The sequence below is a fragment of the Mixophyes fleayi genome, chromosome 9, assembly GCF_038048845.1.
Source record: "Mixophyes fleayi isolate aMixFle1 chromosome 9, aMixFle1.hap1, whole genome shotgun sequence".
NCBI lineage: Eukaryota > Metazoa > Chordata > Amphibia > Anura > Limnodynastidae > Mixophyes > Mixophyes fleayi.
Genome location: NC_134410.1, coordinates 50,520,688 through 50,543,602, shown reverse-complemented (window position 1 = coordinate 50,543,602; position 22,915 = coordinate 50,520,688). Strand labels below are relative to the sequence as shown.

Genomic DNA, 22,915 nt, shown 5'->3' with positions numbered 1-22,915 from the left:
GAAACGCAACTGGTGTTGAACTTAACGTACATGACATTTTTACATAACTAATTGTTTTCATATATTCTAGTTCACATACTTTGAAAAAGATGATTAGATATTTAATAATATCATCAAAAAGTACAAGTTTGTCTCATTTGCATAATCAAATTTTCTTTATTATGATGGGTTAAATGAAGAGACTATATAAAAAGGGTTCACAAACATTATATAGATTTGCACTTTAAGGAAACCAGTATAAAAACATTTACAGATGAACAAAACTTTATATAATTTTTCACTGTATTGGTTAAGCCCCCAAATGCTAATATACACATACATATATATACACACACATACATATACACACTTCTCCACTGGTTCTCAAAACAGCTATAAGGAGCCTACACTTTTCGTGGCATCCACACTCTATACTAGTATGTGTTTTAGTGCTTTGCGGTCTCTCTTGCTTAGTATAGTAAGCTATACTGTATAATTGGAAGCCAAAAAACTGCCAACATGTAAGCTCATGTGAATGCAAGAAAAAAAAAGACCATCTCTGTTTATAAAAAAAAAGTATCCCTCTTTGTCCATTTGAAATGTTAAGAGTCTGCCAATAGATATAACTATCTCACTATTACTGTCAATTCAATTAATTAGTGCACCGGAATGCACAAAACTGCAACTAAGCATCCTAATCTCACCTACCACACAAACTGCTCTATTACATTTTTGTAACCAGGGAAATGGGAAACCAAAACAAATATTGTGCTCCTTAATTGAGAGAGCAGATTAGTATTTTTCAGCAAAAATGTGGCGTATTTTTTTAAAAATTTAAATAAAAAATGGCTGCAATCAAACTTATTTTGAGTCCCCTAATTAGCAAAATGTTTTCGTTTGGAATAGAACACTTCTCTGGGCTTAAGCAACACATTAAGAACTGGTCGAATAAGATATGTTCATTTTGAGGGTATATACACACATTATATTAATGTTTTTTCCACTATGGACTCATATTTCTAAAGACTGTTAACCTAGTATATTATTTAATTAATCCTTGAGCTATATTGCAATGCAAAGTATCATAAGTGACAGATCAAGTTCACCTATAAAATTATCTTATTCATTTAATTGATATGAAAATATATATTATACATACACACACCTATATACACAGCGATCTGTGGACTATATGTTTATGAAACTTTCCACAGATTAATAAAATATCCACCTAAACTATTAGAACAGCAATATTTAAAAACCGTAATCCACAATAATACACGAACAGGCAACCTTTCTGTGAATGAAGAAAAACAAACAAATATTCTCTGTACAATGTTGACGGTATATAAAGGATAATTGTTATAAGCCAAGTAAAATATGGCACAAAACAAAGCAAAGGCTGTTCCTTACATTACACAATGGTAGAAAAGGATTGTGCAATATAGAAATTAAGCATCTGCCATAATTACAATCACAGAATATACATGGATATAGCCAAAAGCAACTTTACATCAACAGGAGAATATAATTATATAATGGAAGGATCTGAATGACATTTAAGAATAAGTGGGGATTCCATGTATATAATTAGAATATCCTGTTGATGTAGAGTTGCTTAAAGCTAGGTACACACTACAGAATTTTCCACCAACTTTTTATGCCGATCGATTTTACATCCGATCAATGGTCTAATCGCTCGGTTCATGGACTGCATACACACTAGCCTTGTTTCAGATGATAAAGGGAAAAGCAGCCGTCCCAGTAGCGACTTTTACAGCCATGTTGTCGTGAGCAATGATTTGAATTTCGTACACACTGAAGCAACATTTGCGGGGCATGTAACGATATACCAAAGACATTAGCATAAAGGGACAGAGTTTTCACTATAGTTAACACCCAAAACCGCATAAAAAGAGAAGACCACACTGTCTCTTCATTCATTCCTATAAAATAGAAGTTTATTACCATACATAAAATGTTGAATTTTTTTTTTAACTTGTAAAGTGCAATACAATAATTATTCCCTAATAAAAACTCTTTGTATGTAATGGGGGATGGAGATGCTCACCAAGAGCAAAGAGCAAAGCCAATGAGCCCAAGAGAGGGGGAGATGATGGTAAAAGTACTGGACCAGTACAACAACGACAATAAAAAAAAAAAAGAAAAAAAAAAAAAAAGAGAGTTTAGCATGTGTAGTGTACCTGCTTGAAGGACTTTATTTCATTCTAGTTTCAGACGAAGCAATGCAAATGCCTGAATTTTGTCAGAACAAAGAATTAACGGTGAGAAGGCCTGTTTAGATACCACTAATGTAACACCTGTTGTCAAACAGGAAAAAATTGATGTTGAATACCAAGATATGAAAGAAGTTACACACGAAGGTATTTAATTGAACATGTGTAGACAACTAAATGCTTTGGGCACATACCTGTACCTTTATAACTAAAATGGTGCCTGTTTTTCAGAATATATGGAAGTTAAGCCCGCTATTATTGCGATTGTGCCAGAGGGACCACAACATAAAACTAATCTCGATCAGTGTGCAAGGTGAGCAAATGAGAGTATTTCTGGTGTTGGATATAGAAGTTTAATGGTAAACATTTTTTATTTCCTTGTTTTGTAGGTAAAGAAATCAAAGGGAATATAAACCCAAGCGACATTGAGAAAAAAAAATTCAAACCTTGAGAAAAATTTTGTTGTAATGTATATGCTGTTTGGAACTGTTCTGCCACAAACCACTAGCACCTTTAAAGTGTAATACTATTTTTTTCACTTTTCATATTCTGCAATAATTTTTTTTGTACTTTTTCCTGCAATAAAACTGTTGCATTAACAATGTGGTTTTTTCTGGGTATTTTACAAATATTAGTTAATAAAGATTAATATGACTATTAGTTTAATAGTTTATAAAGGTATAAGTTTATAAAGGGTAAATATGAATAGGTTCCTAATATAGATGCAAAGGGTAATAACACACATGAATGATTTACACAAGTGTAATGGTCTGCAACCAGACAGGTGCAATACACATGTACACAAAACACAAGTCAGTGATGTGCAGATACCGCACCACGTGGGACTGGTATAGGCATCACAAATTTACATACATGCCCCCCAGGTCATGGAAGTATCGGAGGATTGTCGTGGATCGGTCCAAAATTTATACACACTACACAACGGAAAGAAGATTGGAACGAAAATATTGAACCGTACGACCAACCAAATAAGGCGACAATCGTCCATTTGGGCAGACTTTCGACCATCGTGTCACTACACACACTGACCAGACTTTCGAACGAGCAGCCGTATGTTGGCTGGTTGAGCCGATTATTGGACAAAATCCCTGTAGTGTGTACCCAGCTTAATACTGCTAACTGAATAAACATAAAAGTACCAAGCAGCAAAAATCAGGTTTACTAGGATAGAATTGCAACCAAGTTTTACGGATCTCATAAAAATAACTTCTCTCCCTACGTGAATATAAGATCCACTCCCAAACATTTCCACTGGTTTGGGTGTAAAGCCTCCTACTGATTAAACCAGTTTAAGGCCTCAAACACACGGGTGTTAATTTTACGCTTTCAACATATGTCCTTAGGCTACTGAATGTGCCAATAGTCTAAACAATGTAAGAGAATGGACTTGTACACAATTTCTGATAAGTGCTCACTTTGCGTCAATTTCGACATTGCCTGCAGTGCTCACAAGTGTTACAGCTAGGTACAATGTATAGTGTTATATTGGAGTACTCCTTAAATACACTGTACAATGTGCAGATAAGGGAGAACAAAATCCAAGGTTTTGTCTACGCTTTAACAAATGTGATTTTCAAAGCCTGGGTGTAGGAGCCCTAAGGGAAAAGCTTAAGATCTCAACCATACAAATGTACTTGGAAAATGGATATTAAATGCACAAAAACTAATTTGCACTTTACATGCGTTTTAGTCATGTGGTGTTTTCTTTCCCCCAACATGCGTTAAACTTTTACCAAAACAATTATTGTACTGGTAGCATGAATTAACGCCTGAGATATAGGATGTACTGCATTCTAAAAATGTATAATGCAGTGTTTACATTTTAGAATGCATGCAGTGGTGGGAACAGCACCACTAGATATTATTTGTTCTATTTGAATGCATTAATGAACGTGTAAAAACACCAATAATGTAGACATGTTTGAGCAAACCTTAAACCAGGAACTTTGTATGAATGTCAAATTCAAAGGGACATAGTAGTGGAAAATAGGAAGGTGTTTCCATCAAACTGATTGTCCTGTGCAAATTTTGTAAAAGGGATACCCACATTCAATTGTAAATCCGAAAATAATTCAAAATGGGTTAAAAAAAAAAAAAAAAAAAGACTCAAAAATACATCAGGTTTTCATAACTTCACAGGATTAAAAATTATCCACAGTTGAATGCACAATAACCATCAGTAAATTAGCTTTGAACTGTCAGCACTATATATAGGCTTCCTGTTGTACCCTTAAGGCTCTAACAGATTTGCCAATTTGAGCAACCCATTTCCAGGGCTGTCAAACGTACCATATGGGAACCACTCAGTAAACACTTTAAGGCTAACGCCACTCATGAAAAACGAAAGCTCCTTAGAACCTGAGGGTCAGTCAATATGCCAGATACACTCAATTACAAGGTATCCAACTGGCCACTCCAGTTAATATTGTTTAAAATAGAAGCTAGAACTGAAAAGTAAACAGTATACAGTATGGAACATATAATCATCCAACTAAGCAGCCTGACATTGACTGGGTTTTAAACACACAGTTTCTCCCCAACATAACACAGGTAAAAAAAACTATTCTTTATGCTGGGTAACTGGAGAAACCTGAAACTGGCTGCAGCTGAGAGCAAGTTACAGGAAGAAGCTTACGAGTCCCAGTCCAGTTCTCAGATCTGCTTTAGAATTTATTCAAATCACATATACAAATATATTCAAGATAGGAGAATGTGAATAGATGGATTAGGTGTAAAAACACCTTAAAAAACCAAAGCAAAACTATTAAAGCATTTTATGTGATGAATTATTTTTAAATGCACATGCAATTCATCTTTACAACTCTGATAAACCTCATCACTAATCTATTGTGTTAGGTGACACAATAGGCTGTTAATGAAGAGACAAAAGCCCATTTTATTATTTAACTCCTTCGCAGCGGAGTCAATTTTGAAAACTCTTTGGACTAGTCACATTCAAACGTCAATATCAGTAATTTGTTTGAATGGTACCCACAATTTCTTTTGCCAGAAGACAATGAGTTTTCAGAAAGTACCATTAATTTGCTTATAACGCCTGTCAGAGCAAAATCAAAATCTGCCCATAATGGGCAACACTGAAATTGCAAGAAAGGGAACGAAAACAAATTAGTTTTTGTTTCCTAAATGTCACCAAGAAATACTTTGTGGTTCTTCCTTTGGAATCCACCCACCTTTACAAAACAGCAAAAGGCTGAATTCTACTGTTTTTTCATATTAAGATCTGCACTTCAAAAAGCTTTTTTTTTTTGGTACTGATTTTTCATGATCATGAATGAAATGCATAAAATGTGAAGGAAAAATATTGGTAGCCCAACAATGCACACCACTTTAAAAATAGAAAACATCAATTGGGGGTCCTCCTGAGTTTATTGAAGCAGGATGGGGAGACCTGGGCATAATCCTCCCTCCCTCTTTGGACCCGACACTTTCTATAGTGTAGAGCATTACTGTCTGGGGATCATCAGACAAATACTATGGATGCTCCTCTTATCTGTGCATTACAAAACCAGACCCTCACCCTAGGCTCCTTAATGTTTTTTTGTAGTGTAAGGTGTTCCTGTCTGGAGATCATGTGATCACTATTAAAGGGGGAACTCATTTTAATGAGGGTGCCCCTTGGATTCAAGGTGCCAGGATAGGGGATATATGGCACTTTTAATGCACTCTTCCTCATGCCTGGCTCCTCATTATTGTTCTGTAGTCAATGGATAAGAAGGCAGGGATTGACTGCATCATCCCGTGACATCATTAAGTACACCCCCCCCCCCCCCATCGACAGGAATTAGCTGTACGGAATACGTAACCTTTAACTTCTTTGAATCCAATGTGTGCCAAGGACTAGACCCCCTAAGACCTGAAACTGTGTGATGAGGAGGCCAAGTGATGTCTGACATTTTCTATGCTCCCTGCCAGCATCTACTTGAAATAATGCATTCTGAGTAAAGCTGCCACACACAGGACCAAGCAATGAGATCATTATCCAATTTGACCAAATATGAGGGTGGCCTAATTGGAGGAGATCCTGCAGTGTGGAGCTCTGGGTAAGTGGCGCCATCACTTTAGGAACACACATTGGCTTGTTATTCTGGTTGGGTGATGTACAGACAGAGCTGTTAACGTTGGACCACATGCCCAATAATGATCCAATATGATCAGATCAGGCAATGTGCTTGGATTGAGGCAATATATCCCAAGGAAATTACATCACTGGCAATGCAGCTTATATAGCCACAAGAAGAGCAGGTGGACTGGGCTTGAGGGAGTGGTTTTTTGAGAAGAAAGCCTCTTGATCAATCCAAAGAAAGAAAAAAGAAACAGTGCTTCAAAACCCATCGCTGTTGTACCTATTCTTGGTACACATTTATGTAAAGTGTAGGAAGCTGTGGCACTATTATGAAGAAATTTTTATTTTCTAACATCTTTCGGGGGGGGTTGGACACTAATATTCAAAACGAAGAACGTTTTTCTAAACAACAAAGTTCATATAAATATACAACACGAACAATTTTCCAACAAAAGATAAAAAAGCAAATTTGTACATGAACACACACACACCTTTGGGCTGGTTGACTTGCATCATTATTGTAACAGCACTTTTCATTTTCCTATTAATGAGAGAAGCATCATTTTTTAACATATGGTTTTAAGGGCCTTTCAGACTCCAGTCAAGCAGCATTGTACAGTAGTGGGGGGAAGTCGGGAGGCACTGCAGTGGGGGAAGTCACGAAGCACTAGTATTACCTTAAAGAAAAAGAACTATGATGAAATACCCATAATATTCTCATTGCAAACACATAATGCAGCCATAAAAAAAATAAAGCATTTAAGCAAAATTGCTTGCCACACCCTAAACGCATTGTATCTGACCAAATGTGTGTGGACAACCAAACAGAAAAAAAAAATTTGTGACGTTAACTTAACATGTCTAGGTACAGTAGTAGATAGATTATTGGTATTAGGAGAGGACATGTGGAAGCATTAACCAGTACTAGAAGCTTCATCCAGCTAGATACAACTGAAATGTGATTTCCTCATGAACTCAGCTGACGGCTTCAGGATTTTAAGTGTACAGCTATCACATGATATCGGGTAGAAATATAGTACAACAGGGTGTGGTCTAGGAAATAGGATTCAAAGAGGCATGGAGACAACATGAATAGCCATTGAATGCACGTGCCTTAAAGAAAATGTCCAAATCAACTAATTCCCTTCTTTTCAATAATAGTATTGTGGTGGGTCCCTATTGCCACCATTGTTGCAGCAAACAGTGTTTTAACCTTATTGCTGGCACATCAGGAACTTTAATAGAATATTAATGTTTAAAAACTTGTGCATTAATGTTTAGAATGTATTTTTTGGCACTGTGTCCTGTGCAAAGGGATATTGTTTTGTTTGTATTTGCACGCTGCATCCATGTGTATGGATGTAGAAAATACAGATGATTTGTGGTATAATGTGCCAAAAGAATGTTTTGGGGTATTCTGTGACATTTCGCTTTTTAATTAAGTATTTGGTTTTAGCTCAGGTTATGGGTTGGCGTTACCTTGATCACATTGTTCTGATTGGGTGTTGGGCCAATGACAGTAGGAGGTCTTTCTGGGTTGCAAGAGGACAGGTCAGTCCTTGTGACTAGCCAGGGAAGAAATAAACTGCACTTGAGCAGAAGGTTCTTGTCCATTGGATTAGTTAAATCGAACCCCAATTTGCTGACTCAGTGCAGACTACCCCCCTCTTCTGGACTGACCACCCTGCTCACATCACTCACTAGAATTGGTCCAATTTTTTTTAAATGCTTATTTGAATATATGGCAGGGGTAAAACTACTTTCAATAAAGTGCAGACGCTGTTGTGCCTGTGTAAAATCTTCACTACCTACAGTATAAGTGTTGGTGTAATAGCATCTTTCAGCAATAAACGTCACTATACCTAAACACCCTGCGCTCTTTTCCTGCAAGATATTTACACCGATCAGCCACAATGTTAAATCCACCTGCCTAATAATGTGTAGGTCCCACTCGGACTGGTCTGTGGCTATGCAGACCCATACGTAGCAACCTGCAATGCATTGTGTGTTCTGACATCTTTCTATCATAGCCATCATTAACTTTTTCAGCAGTTTATGCTACAGTAGCTCTTCTGTGGGATTTCACCAGACAGGAAAGGCTTCGCTCCCCACGCATATCAATGAGCCTTGGGAGCCCATGATCCTGTTCACAGATTGTCCTTCCTTGGATCACTTTTGGTAGGCACTAACCACCACACACTGGGAACACCCTACAAGACCTACCATTTTGGAGATGCTCTAACCCAGTAGTCTAGACATCATAATTCGGCCCATGTCAAAGTAGCTCAGATCCCTACGCTTACCCATATCTCCTGCTTCCAACACAAGTTTCAAGAACAGACTTTTTACTTGCCGCTTAATTTATCCCACCCCTTCACAGGTGCAATTATAACGAGAATCAATGTTATTCATTTCACTTGACAGAGGTAATGTTGTGATTGATCAGTGTATACTTTCTAAATTCCTGTGACCTACAAATAAGAGCCAACAGTCATCTATACCCCAGCTTCCCGAGTCAACGTTTTCCTGCTACACAGCAGTCCTAATCCAAAATAAGTGGTCAGGAAGATCCAGTCAGCCACCAACAAAGAAGTGCTAAAGCAGCTATACACACCACCCAGAAGAAAAGGATTCCAGGTGCTGGAACCTGGTGAGGACAGTAACTACCCTTCTAAAACTAGGTGAACCACAGCAATGTAGAGTTGATGACTAACAGACACAATGGCTCTAAGGCTTTAAAATAGAGATGCCGTGTAAGATCTCTTGTGCTACAGAGAACCGAAGGTGAATTGCAGAGGTCCCAGCTATTTGCAAGAAACAAAGCTAAATACAGAGAATGGTGGGACCCCAAATATTTTTTTACATTTTCAAAACAATAGAATTACTACTTTATCATCAGTTTTGTTTTTGTTTTTATTTTAATAAGACGCCACAAATTCCACAGTGCCGGAAAGTGATTATTATTTTTATTGCCAAGCAGCATTTGGCGACTTTAGAGCAGAATATTGCTCCATTCACTGCAGTAACAAATATAAAAATCCTTCCTTACACCAAGTGCAAGTTTTACCAGAGATAAAGGGACAAACAGGAAAAGCTTACATGTCAAGTTTCTAGGTTGGTTTTACATTCAGTGTTCCTATGAAAGGAAAGCCCATCAAAATCAAAATGTGCGATACCCAATAAATGCTGTCTTTGGAACCGCAGTATTTGCATTTTGTCTTAACAGATTGTTTTCTGGCCCTTGATACATACTAATTATATATTTTCTTGTTTTGAGCCCTGCTAGGTATGAGTTTCTCAAATCTTAACATAACAAAAACAATCCAACTGCACTAAGTTGACAAGCTCTATATATTAATAGCATAAGTACGACTTTTACGAGTGACTTATTTCTAAGATGCCGTTGTCTAAGCAGGACATATACCAAATTAAAGATCTTTGAGAGTTGCAGAAACATATTGGCGTCGTAATCAGTTGCTTCGCTTCAGAGTTATTTCACAAATTACCCACCATTTACAACAATGCATTACCATTGTCCTCTGGAAAATGTGACAATTGACAAAACACCTGTGCACCTGCTGGTTGCTCTGGAAACTGTAACAGTTATTTGCAGCCATAAAAATCATTGTGTCTTGCGGGGACCGTGCCCATCAATGTAAGTTCGATTGAAGAACTTACAGATATAATGTAGTGTAAAAATAAATTCTTTAGTTCCTTTAATATAGCGATTTATTTATTTAGTTATTTATTCATTATACTGTTACAATTTTTACATGTAGTGTATAAAAAAGTAATTAAATTCTGTTAAAATAATTTAGTCATTACATTTCAGTTTAATTTAAAGGATTTCTCTAAGCCAATAAGATTATTTGTATCATTAATTTACCCCCTATATTTCCATTTAATGGGAGGTGCACCTACACATTTTATTATGCAATTTCAAACCAAATTGCATAGAGTATCCTGGGACACTCTAGGATATTTAATATTCCAATTAAAAGTGTTTAATCTCTATTAATTTTCATTAAAATATTCCTCCCGATCCTTAAATGGGTAGCGAAAATGTAAAAACAATTGTGAGCTAACTCAGTTCATTATATTTATAAAGACATTGTTTTTAACTTGAAGAAATTGATTCCTTCAAGTCAAAGACATTGAGCCGTCCCTGTGTCATTCATCAGTACAGTGACCTCTAATTTTCAGCCAACTAGCTGTATATTTGATCACAGTAATTTATGTCCCATAGTTGAGCTGTAAAGGTAAACTCTTTTGTATAAGTTTATATGCTACTTGTATTTCCCATTCATACAATCCCAATGGTTATGTCCAATTTTCATTTCTTTCCAAATAGAGCATAGTATTTCCAACCCCGTCACAGCTGTAGTTTAAGGACACATGTTTTAGGAGAATGCATCTAACAAGGTCAATGCGCGTTCGCTACTTCAGCTTTGTCAAAGCAAACTTTAAATGCATAACAAGTAACCTTCACATGGTTCGTTCACAATTGTTTTTTTAAACATTTCGCTACCTATGTAAGAATCAGAAGAAATATTTTACTGAAAAGATTAAACAATTTTAATTGAAATATAAAATATGCAATAGTGCCCCAGGATTAAACATTCCTCTTTTTTGTTTTGAAAATGTGCTTTTCCTATCTCTACATATCATGTAGGAATTATCCCCCAACAAAGTCCTGAAACCTTTCCTGTCACAACTGTACATAACCACGTTTTGCATGTGATTACGGTTATAGTCATTTTGATCAAATATTACTTGTGAAAGAAACAATGGCTTCCTTTTATCATTGTTAAAAAATCGAGCCCATCCTAAATTGAATTCCATAAGTTAAATGAATCCTTTAAGACATAATGAGCAAACACTGCCTATCTAATAAAGATAATAGAACATCCCAGGACTGTGCAGGCACTGGGAGACACATACAGCTCCCGATCAAGCAGGCTTTCATCTCGCTGGTAGTGTGTTGTCCAATGACGCCAGCCTAGACTTCGGGACACTCAGCAGAGCAGGCGCTGATCCCTGGACCATACATAAGTAATTCTCTGCATTCATATTTAAATTATGGCATTCCAATAGAAACATAATTCCCAATTTTGACTGGAATTGATCTCTTAAGAGTATTTTTTTTTTTAAAAAACAAAAAACATTTTGTTTACATTTGAGGACTGATTAGAAGGAACATATAACTGGTATTACTTATTACACATACACGTAAATGCTTTCACCTAGTAAAGTGGAATGCATATACTACTGCAGCGGTGAACAAAGCAATGAAGGGTTCAGGAGCCAACAGGAGATATTAAGGAGCTAGTAACCATATGCATCCATTGATCTCAGAGATAGATATTACTCTCCCAAAGACTAGATGCCAGCAGTCATCATTTAGTCATTCTGGCTATCTGGCTCCAGGGATTTGTATACTTTTGTTTTAAATAGTTTTATATCATGACCAAACAGGGCATTGTTAGCCTCCATTTAGGAGCACAGCCAATACCCTAGGCTAAACTACAAAAGTCAATGATCCCATTGTTGGCCTCTGTTCTTCATGGCCACTCAAGTATTGGCTGTGCCCCTAATGATGGCACACTCAGACCTTATTCACTAGGCCATACTCCCAAGTTGCTTTATTGCAAGAGTATTACAACATGCATAGAATTTCTGGGAAGAAAAGGCTAAAACACAGAAGTAAACTCTGCAGACATAGTATTTGTAGAAGATAAATACAAAGGGGTGCTTAATAAAAAATTAGTGTGCCTTTAAAAGGAGAATAATGAAAAACTGCAAATTGTTGCAAATAAAGTATAATTCAATGTTCAGTCTTGCGCTACTTTTTACCAAATGGGAGGGAAAGTCAAAGAGAAAGTATTTCCCTGCTCACCCAGTAAGCACAAAAATACACCACTGCTTTTAGAAAAAAAAACAGCAAAGGACAAAAAGATGAATTATCAAAACACAACATTATCAGTTATTAGATGTAAGGTTACTGACCAATGTTAAAAGAATTTCTGTAGTCTAGGCGATTGCAAGCCGGTCACTTAGAATGAGGTTTCTTCACTGCCCCAGAATTATATATGCTTTCATAAGCAGCTTTTTACAAATAGCAACTATCAGCAAGGGTATTAGAAAGAGCCCATACAGAACAGATTTAGTTAAAGGGGTTGGACTACCCCTTACAGTAAAAAGCCAGTTACTGCATTTTACATGATCAATCCAGGAGACACTTCCGATGTAAAACAGCAGGCTATTGAAGTCATAGCAGCACCTGATTAGATATGAGCAGGATAAAGTGTTCATATGTTCTGCACACAAACAGTCATGTGCCAACCTCTTCGCCCCAGAGCGCCCTGCTATTTTAAGTTTGAAAGTTGTCTCGTAGAATGATTGTGTAAATAGAGATTGGCATTTTTCTGCAGGGGTTGCCCAAGTTCTAAAAAAACGAAAAAACAACAAAAAAAACAAAACTCTGTTATCATTCCAGTAATGCAGATTGACATTCAATGATATCCAATAGTGAAATTACGTGTCAATTAGTTGATTTGTCTACTGTAACCAAAGTTGCATTAGCATCATTAAGGTAAACACATACGTATAAAGACATACAAGGGTTTGCCCACTTTTGAACAACCTTTCCTTTTAAGTCCTGCCCATGCCATGCAACAAACAAGCGAGGTGTCCCCCACCCAAGACTCACCATCCCAGCAGTACATGCATGCCAAGATAGCTACTGAAGCGGAGTAGAATATACTATTCAGCTATATTTAATAGAACTGGACGGCATGAACCCTCCTATCCGTCAGTTGCCTTGTGGCATTACACATAAACATGCAGTGTAAAGCAGTCCCAACATTCATAGGTCATTCTTGCACTTGCCATTAACTCAACATTAAGACTGCCTGCTACTTGCAACCAAACACTATGTGTGAATGGAGAGTTAACTAATGTCATGCCATTACTTTTGGAATTTTATGGCTGCTATCCTCTTCTGATGGGTCCTTAGCCGACACCCTATTCATCTCACTGAGGCCAAGCTGCAAAAGCCAATGATAAGTTGGGAGTCTCCCATCTCTCCTCCCCAATTTATACAAAAGTGCTTGTACAATCCCACTCATTCCTTCTCCTCATTTCTAGACCAGTACAGTCTAGCACACATTTAAATGTGAACTAGTCATGCACATTTTTAAAAGGAACATGTGTATATGCGTGTTCATTTTGCAACCAAAGACTATGGTAGATTGGGCTAGGATTCTTTTAAGACTAACAGTATTTCTGGTTAGCATGTCAATTGCCTATAATTTGCATATATGGATAATGCAAAGGAAATGGAGAAGACAAACAAAGAAAACCTAGCTAGAAGTACTAAATGACATTGGCAACATGTTACGCATCATTAAATTAGAATTGCTTTAACTGTAGCATATGAAATTCTCTAAAGCAGGTTTCAGAATTGAGAAATCCATCTTATTCCAGCACATGAAAAATGTAAAATACTGACTGAGCACAGCTGACAAATTCCAAGAGAAAGACAACAAACATCTAAACATCACACCGCCCGGCAACAAATGGATAACCCCTGCTTCTTTGTACTAAGCTTCACTCAAAAGCGCTGTACAAGCAACACTGGTTCCTCACGCTAAAAAGAAGTCCAATGTTTGGATGCTTTGTCATGAGAGCATTTGAACATGTGACAGTCTTCTGGTTTCTGAAACAGAGGGGAGCAGTGGAATAGCCATACTACAGGACATTTCTAGTGATGTTCCACAGCATTATAATAAAAGCCTTGTGCATTTCTAACAATGGAAAGCAAGTGGTTGCTATCCTACAGCTCCAGGACACATCAGAAGAGTCTTGAAACATTATTCTTCCATTCCCCACCCAGCACAATTGGACAGTGGCTATTAACCATTGAGCTGCTGAAACCCAGAAGGACATCCTGAGCTGCAACCATTCCCAGAGTGTCCCAAGCTGTTCAGAAGATTAGAACATAATTTATAACAATAAATTTTACACATGATGCAAGTCTCAACTATACAGACACAGCAGATAAGGGGTGGAGAGGAGATTAGTAAACATGTATGTTCCTGTCAGTCCTGTTCTATTCACTGGGGACATATTGTGCACGAGATTACATGTCCTAACTTATAGGACCATATACTTCCTTCACCCATTTCCATTCCCAGAAAAGTCAGTGAGCAGTAGAGGAGCAACATCTCATGACACTGAAGTCAATTTTACCTTGATTACACAAGAGCTTTCACAAATAAAACAGTTGGTAGTTTCAATCTGAACTCAATATGTACCATTTCCTTCTAATAGTGAAACCAGTAGCACAGAGACATTATTACTGATACTGTTCTAAAAACAATTGAATTACATTAGTTAACTCAAACAAAGTTGAAATGTTACAATAATAAAATTAAAAAAAAGCAAACAGAATAATTAAACAACTGAACACACAATACAGCTATAATGAATTTATATGTAATTTCAGTGAAGGTTTATTTTGACAGAGATAGATAGATTTTGGTATAGGCTCACTGGAGGAGATAAACATGAGTGCTTTCTACCACCTATTTTCCACATACTTTACTTCTGTATTTTATTTATATGATCTGAGTTCTTGCCAATGTCATAACACAAATATAAAAAAAAAAAAAGTTCTATATAACACTTGTTACTCGATTCTTTTAAAATATTTACACAGCCTATTTGCTTTTAAGATATCTGGATTGTTTAAAATATATAGTCAGCATCTTACATTGATTACCTCAGTGATCCTTAACAAACCCCAATATTTCTGCTTTAGGCTGCTTCCACTGTCCCTGGTTAATGCTACTCTGCTTTCCCTGTGTCCTCAGACTCTTCTTGCTCCCCCTCCCTCCCTTCCCATAATGTCAACAAACATTCACTAACATGAATTTAAGCAGCCCCCTCCCTTTCTTACATTGTCTCTACTAGACAAAACATTTGTAAGCTTTGCTGTGTCTACCAACTACCCACATATATCTCTACTCATTTTTAATTTTCCGAATGGTCTTTTATTGCCGGTTTCATGGACTCCGGTTTATATTCTGTCACAGCTATTGGTGTAACTTCCTATGGCATCTGCATTATACTGGCATTCCTTTGTTCCCCAGCTGCGACCAAACCACAGACTTAGTCTGTATTAGGGGAGGTTGGCCAGACCTATGACACAGAAAATATATACTGCTGGGCTATTTTAAAATCACTGGCATGTCGGATACATTTCTGACGGGTGTCCCAGCCAAGGATCTATGCTGCGGCCCTAATACACCCATCATCCAGATACTCCGTAGCTTCTGTACCCGAGGTTCCCTCCCTGGCCCTAGTGACAGGACACCATGCTCTGCCCCTCAGCACCCCGGCTCTCCGCCTCCCCTCACACGCTGACAGCCGGCACTTACTATGGGTCATTGGTGAAGCGTGGTGTGCGGGGCGGCTGGTACCCGTACAGGTGGCAATACAGAACATCGAAGCAGAAGCAGCACATCTCAGCCGAAACCACCATCTTCCGGGATCCGGGGCTTAAGCTGGAGCCACAGCCCGTAGAGAGAGTCCCGCAGCCCGGTGATAGGCTGTTTCCACAACCCAGGCCGTTCACCCGGCTGCTTCCTCCAGGCCCGCTCCCGGGGCCTCCCAGCCCCAGCTCCGCCCCGCGGCACTGGCTCTCTCCGCTGCAGTGCGTGCCGCCTGGGCCCCCTGAGCCAGACGGCGGAGAGCTGGATAGCTTCTGCTTCTTCACCCCGCAGCAGCCCGCCGCCATCTTGGAACAGTCTCCCACGCACCGCTTCCGACCCATGCTCCGGGCGTCCTCCTCCTGTGCGTGGTGACGTCGCAACGCCCGGAGTTCGTAGCTCTGCCTGCTCCTGTCAGTCAGATGGTGGCCCCGCCCACTGCCTCCTATGGACGCTGTATTGGCAGCTGTGGAAAGTGTCAGTATCGCCCTCTCCTCCTGTACCCGGATGACGGCTGACAGTCCTGCAGATCCTGCAGCAGAAGACACAGAAAGGGGATGGTGTCAGTGGAAACAGCTGTCAGGGATAAAAAGAAATTCATACAGGAAGGGAGGTTTCACAAAACATTACAGTTACAATCTATATTACTATAGTAATTTAAAGGTTTATAACTCCAATATGTGCATGGACAGCATTGTTGCTCAGTGGGTAGCATTGCTACCTCACAGTGCTGGAGTCATGAGTTTGAATTTGACCACAGCCGTATGTGTGTGGAATTTGCATGTTTTTCTCTCACAGTTCACCAACATACTGGTAGGTTCATTGGTTTCTGACGCAATAGTGTGTGTTAGGGATTTGGGATAGTAAACCACAATGGGGCAGGTACAGATTTTAATAGTATAGTGATAACAGCATCATGCTGCTGGTGTAATCACAGGATACTTTTGGTTTGTCATCTGTTGTGGATCTAGAATTCCCACCATGCCTTGTCAGCCAGATGCTGTAAGCTCATTTGAGCAAGGCCACCTTTACCTCCTGATTTTATATAAAAGTATGAGGCCATTAAGGGAGAACTCCGCTTTCAAGGAGATTTTGTAGAAGTTATATGTGCAAAATAAATTGTGAGGGACTATTTTGCACATGTAACCACAGTATTTGTTAATTATACAGACACCACTTGAAACATCAATTCTGCCCACCTGTCTGCCTGTTCTCTGTCTTCTCCAAGCAACCTGCTCACCGGCAGCACTATTGCTCCCATTAGTGTGACTGGTAATTGCTGTAGTCACCCGAGGGTCTGCAAGGTCTTTTACCCCAGACTAGGGGTAGGCAACCTGCGGCTCTCCAGGTGTTGTGAAACTACAAATCCCAGCATGCCTTGCCACCTATCTGCTGGTTATCTACTGGCAAAGCATGCTGGGACTTGTAGTTTCACAACACCTGGAGAGCTGCAGGTTGCCTACCCTTGCTCTATGGCCACCCCATCTGTAGAGTGATATTGCAGATGTCATCAGATGTGATTGTGCTAGTAAGTTCACACCTTATGACATTGGGAAGTGGTGGAGGTGTACAGCCATAGACAGGATCCATCATGACTGGCCCCAGGGCTTGTAACTACTGCCAGAACAGTACATGCTGTTGCCGGCAGCCGGGCCGTAACTAGGGCTGTGTGATAGGAGCGACCGCCCAGGGTACAACGCTGAAGGGGGGCAGTTTAGCAATATTTTAGGTTTATTTAGTTAAAATTGAGGGCTACGGGGGCGGCATTTGACATTCTCGCCCCAGGCGCTATAATTTTAAATTACAGCTCTGGCCGGCAGGGAGGGGGACCAGCTAAGTCTGTCCATTTGCTTGAGCTCAGGTGCAGTGGAGCTCTGTATGGGTATCATAATTATTACATTGGAACTGAATACTCAGACTGGACTCCACTGCTGATGCAACAGCCCCCCTCATGCTCAGAAGAGCAGAACAGGAGCCACCACTATGTAAACAGATATCACTGGCCCCCCTCCTCTTAAATTTTGCTATGAGGCCTGCTGAAGATGGCTCTTTCTTCAGGATAGGATGTATATACACACTTGAGAGAGTGTATATAGAATATGGTTAAAGATGGGATAGGGGCTACATTTTCTAACCCCTAAACAAAAACACCCCATCCCCAAATTTGGAGTTAACATGCTATTTTGTAGCTTTATACAAAAAAAAAAGGATACTGGCTAAATTGTCACAGGTGGTTTACTCTGCTACACATATCACACAAAAACCATAGCATTCAGGGACCTTGCTAGGTTCTCACAATATCTGGGGCCTAGTCACATAACTAACCTCATCACATGTTAATAATAATGCTGGGTGCACTTCATTTTTTACAAGGAAAAGTAAACATATTATAATTAAATATATTTTAAAAATATTTTGTTTCCCTTGCCAGTCCTTATATGCACAGTTGCAATTTTTTACATTTATTAGCAAATTAACTAAAGTAAAAGGATATCTAATTTGCATCTATTGTGTTATTTCTTATAAACTGCTGCTTAAACCTGACAGTTGTTTTATTAATTTCCCTGTAAAAAATAACATTACAAATAATAATCAACATTTTTTTACCTGTAAATACATCACTTTATGATTAAGTCTTATTTCATATATCTCAAAATCTTTCTGTACATTATTGCTGACAGAAAGTTATTTTCTTTTTTTAATTTGCCCCACTCTATGCATAAGTTTGTACCATTCTTACATGCATTTTGAATCTTTAGCAAAGCTAAACTAAAAATGAGAACACATATTACAACTTGCAGAATGAGTAGCTCTCAACAAATATGTCTAAAATCAAGGAGTAAGCTCTGAACGTTAGTAGCCAATCTATGCCGAGTCATATCTGGTGCCAAGTATACTACATTTTACTGTACTGGTGCCAAACTTAATATGCAGATCCATGCATGGTTCCAAGCCTTACATGGAGATATATAATGGGGGGAATTCAATTGGCCTCGTTACTGTAAAAAGTAATGCAGCCTGCGCACTATTAGCTACATTACGTTAGTGTGTATAATTACTGTTAATACGATAATTGCAACGCTGACTCAGGGATCCGCGAGCAGAAAGCAGGCCTAAAATGACCGTATTAACGGTAATAGATTTAGCGCCGCATTACTCGCAGCCGAATTGAATTCCCTCCAATGAGTGAAATATGCAGATTCACATCTGGTGCAAAGTCTTATATGCTTGGCAATATCTGATGCTTGTTTTAAACTACAAAACCATATCTGGTGCAAGTCAATTATGCAGACTCATATATAGCTTATTGGGGCTGACCCTGGAGTTTAAATGGCTGGCTTTGTCATCGGGGTCCTTTTCTGGTGGCTGGCTGCTCCCCATGGACCACCCCTCTCCCCCCCGTATTAAATGACCTGTAGCTGACTTTGTATGTCAGCATCCATCCCTGACTGGCTCAGCGCACTGTTTGTCTGCCTAGTGCAAGATGTCCAGGGTCACAGGGTGCCCAATCAGTCAGAACGTGTTGAACCTTTCCTCATCATCATCATTTATTTATATAGCGCCACTAATTCTGCAGCGCTGTACGGAGAACTCACATCAATCCCTGCCTCATTGGAGCTTACAGTCTAAAATTCCCAACATACACAGACAGATAGACTAGGGTCAATTTTGATAGCAGCAAATTAACCTACTAGTAAGTTTTTGAAGTGTGGGAGGAAACTGGAGCACCTGGAGGAAACCCACGCAAACACGGGGAGAACATACAAACTCCACATAGATAAGGCCATGGTTTGGAATTGTACTAATGACCCCAGTGCTGTAAGGCAGAAGTACTAACCACTAAGACACCATTTCCTCCCCCAAGTCCTGTTGGCTTCTTTCCCTTCTGCTCTTCCTTCCCCTCTGCTTAATTCCTTTCCTCCCTTCAACTTCCCATCCATGTGGGCCACCTATCCTTCTGTCCCTCGGCACATGTGCGTTTGATGTCAGCTCCCCACATGCTGGTTACCAAGTAACAGCAACCAGAGTTTTTACTCTATACTGCCGACCTTTAGCTGCTTCTATGCAGTAGCAGCTGCCTATCTGATCTTGTTCAATTAAAGCCTGCTGCACTTGTGCAGCTAATCAGGCTGAAATTTGTTGGTCCAGCTCTGTATTTAAACCCCTTCCTCTCTATCACCTCTGCTGTGATAGTTTCTGCTTAAGCTAGTGTGCTGTTTGTATCCTTACTTGATTTGACTTCTAGTAGTGACCTATATTGTTTATTGGATTTCAATGTTTGCACCTAACCATTGCCTTTTTCTGGATTTGCATCAACCTCTTCTTGCCTTGACCTTGGCCTGTTAAACAGGTTTGTTTAATGAACTCTGCTAACACTAACCTCAGCCTGTATTTTCTACTTATTCTATTGAACGCAGCCAGCTCTGACTTTTGACTTGGATTCTCTGCTACTTGTGCAATTTTGTACTACCTCCTTCCATGTTCTGTCCACTCCACCGCCAATATTGTATTTTCTAAACTATTGCTACCATGAGTTAAGACCTGGCATAACTGAGTACTGTGGAACATAGCTGGATTAAGGGAGGGGCACAGGGGGCACGTGCCCCGGGCCCCCCTCTCTCCGAGGGCCCCCCGCCACCGCGCGCATAATCTCTACTGATTTTTTTTTTTTTTTCCCTTAATGGCGGCGGGGGGCCCTCGGAGAGAGGGGGAGGGTTGCAGTCGAGTTCGGGGCTCCCTGCGTTGGTGGGGGGAGCAGGATAGTGAAAAAAAAATATATCGATACTACTCACCTCATCGCAGCGCCGGCGTCCCTCCTCTCTGCACTGTTAACACTGAATGACAGGCGTGACGTCATCAAGTCACGCCTGTCATTCAGTGAGGAGCAGCGCGGAGAGGACCAGGAAAGAAACAGGAAGACAGAAGAGAAGAAAGGTAAGAAAAAAAAAAAAAGGAATAAAGAAGAAAGGGACAGTATGAAGAAAAAGGGGGAGAAGAAAGGGACAGTATGGAGGAAAAAGGGGGAGAAGAAAGGACACTATGTAGGAAAAAAAGGGAGAAGAGATGCACACTATTTAGGAAAAGGGAAGAAGAGAGGCACAGTAAGGAAAAAGGGGGAGAAGAGAGGCACAGTAAGGAAAAAAGGGGGAGAGGAGAGGCACAGTAAGAAAAAAGGGGGAGAAGAGAAGCACAGTAAGGTAAAAAGGGGGATAAGAAAGGGACACTATGTAGGAAAAAGGGGGAGAAGAAAGGGACACTATGTAGGAAAAAGGGGGAGAAGAAAGGGACACTATGTAGGAAAAAGGGGGAGAAGAAAGGGACACTATGTAGGAAAAAGAGGGAGAAGAAAGGGACACTATGTAGGAAAAAGGGGGAGAAGAAGGGGACACTATGTAGGAAAAAGGGGGAGAAGAAAGGGACAGTATGGAGGAAAAAGGGGGAGAAGAAAGGGACACTATGTAGGAAAAAGGGGGAGAAGAAGGGGACACTATGTAGGAAAAAGGGGGAGAAGAAAGGGACAGTATGGAGGAAAAAGGGGGAGAAGAAAGGGACACTATGTAGGAAAAAGGGGGAGAAGAGAGGCACACTATGGAGGAAAAGGGGAGAAGACAGGGACACTATGTAGGAAAAAGGGGGAAAAGAAAGGGACACTATGTAGGAAAAAGGGGGAGAAGAAAGGGACACTATGTAGGAAAAGGGGAGAAGACAGGGACACTATGTAGGAAAAAGGGGGAGAAGAGAGGCACACTATGGAGGAAAAAGGGGAAGAAGAGAGGCACAGTAAGGAAAAAGGGGGAGAAGAGAGGCACAGTAAGGGAAAAAGGGGGAGAGGAGAGGCACAGTAAGAAAAAAGGGGGAGAAGAGAAGCACAGTAAGGTAAAAAGGGGGATAAGAGAGGCACAGTAAGGAAAAAAGGGGGAGAAGAGAAGCACAGTAAGGAAAAAAGGGGGAGAAGAGAGGCACAGTAAGGAAAAAAGGGGGAGAAGAAAGGGACACTATGTAGGAAAAAGGGGGAGAAGAAAGGGACACTGTAGGAAAAAGGTGGAAAAGAAAGGGACACTATGTAGGAAAAAGGGGGAGAAGAAAGGGACACTATGTAGGAAAAAGGGGGAGAAGAAAGGGACAGTATGGAGGAAAAAGGGAGAAGACAGGGACACTATGTAGGAAAAAGGGGGAGAAGAGAGGCACACTATGGAGGAAAAGGGGGAAGAAGAGAGGCACAGTAAGGAAAAAGGGGGAGAAGAGAGGCACAGTAAGGGAAAAAGGGGGAGAGGAGAGGCACAGTAAGAAAAAAGAGGGAGAAGAGAAGCACAGTAAGGTAAAAAGGGGGATAAGAGAGGCACAGTAAGGAAAAAAGGGGGAGAAGAGAAGCACAGTAAGGAAAAAAGGGGGAGAAGAGAGGCACAGTAAGGAAAAAAGGGGGAGAAGAGAGGCACAGTAAGGAAAAAGGGGGAGAAGAGAGGCACAATAGTGGGGACAATTAATTAATTTAAGATGGGGTGGTTTGGGCGCTACTGAATGTGGGGGTGAGTTTGCGGAGAATGAGGTCCCTTTATTAAAATGTGCCTATGAATTATTTAATGGCAGTGACGGTTGCGGGAAATAGGTATATTTCTGAAATGTAAATACTATTAATTTATTACTGGGGCTGTTTGTAGGGAGGGAAATAGGTTTATTTATTAAATGTGAATACTATTATTTTAATGTTGGGGCTGGGGGAAGGCCTAATTATTAATCATGGGTGGTACTGATTTAACGCTGGGGGTGGCTGTAATTTTCTAAATGTACCCTTTTTTTTTTCCAAGTAGGGCCCCTAACATTCCAGGATCCAGACAAGCCGCAACTAAAGAAACCTGCAGCACAGGTGGTGAAAGTGAGAAGAACAGGTAGGAGAGAGCAGCAAAGTCTGTGAAATGTTGTGATTCTAGTGGGACAATCCCAATTTTTGGTGACCGTTCAATGGTGTACACAACAATGCAGTTTTTTTGTCTGTAGGAGGGTGGCCTGGCCATGCCCAATGATGCATTATCAATGGTATTTTAATTTGCGGTATCATTGGTAGTTTTAATGTGCATTATAAATTTTATTTTTAAAGTTCGGTA

General features: G+C 39.8%; 1 protein-coding gene across 1 annotated transcript in view; it reads right to left on the bottom strand.

Annotated features, from left to right (window-relative positions):
• The window catches only part of AMMECR1 (AMMECR nuclear protein 1), a 167,725-nt gene that overhangs the window by 34,815 nt on the left and 109,995 nt on the right, over nucleotides 1-22,915 (bottom strand). The window contains exon 2 of the mRNA XM_075184328.1: nucleotides 15,762-16,344. Coding sequence (XP_075040429.1) covers nucleotides 15,762-16,156 — 395 coding nt within the window. The 5' untranslated portion in view covers nucleotides 16,157-16,344. The remainder of the gene's footprint in view (nucleotides 1-15,761; nucleotides 16,345-22,915) is intronic.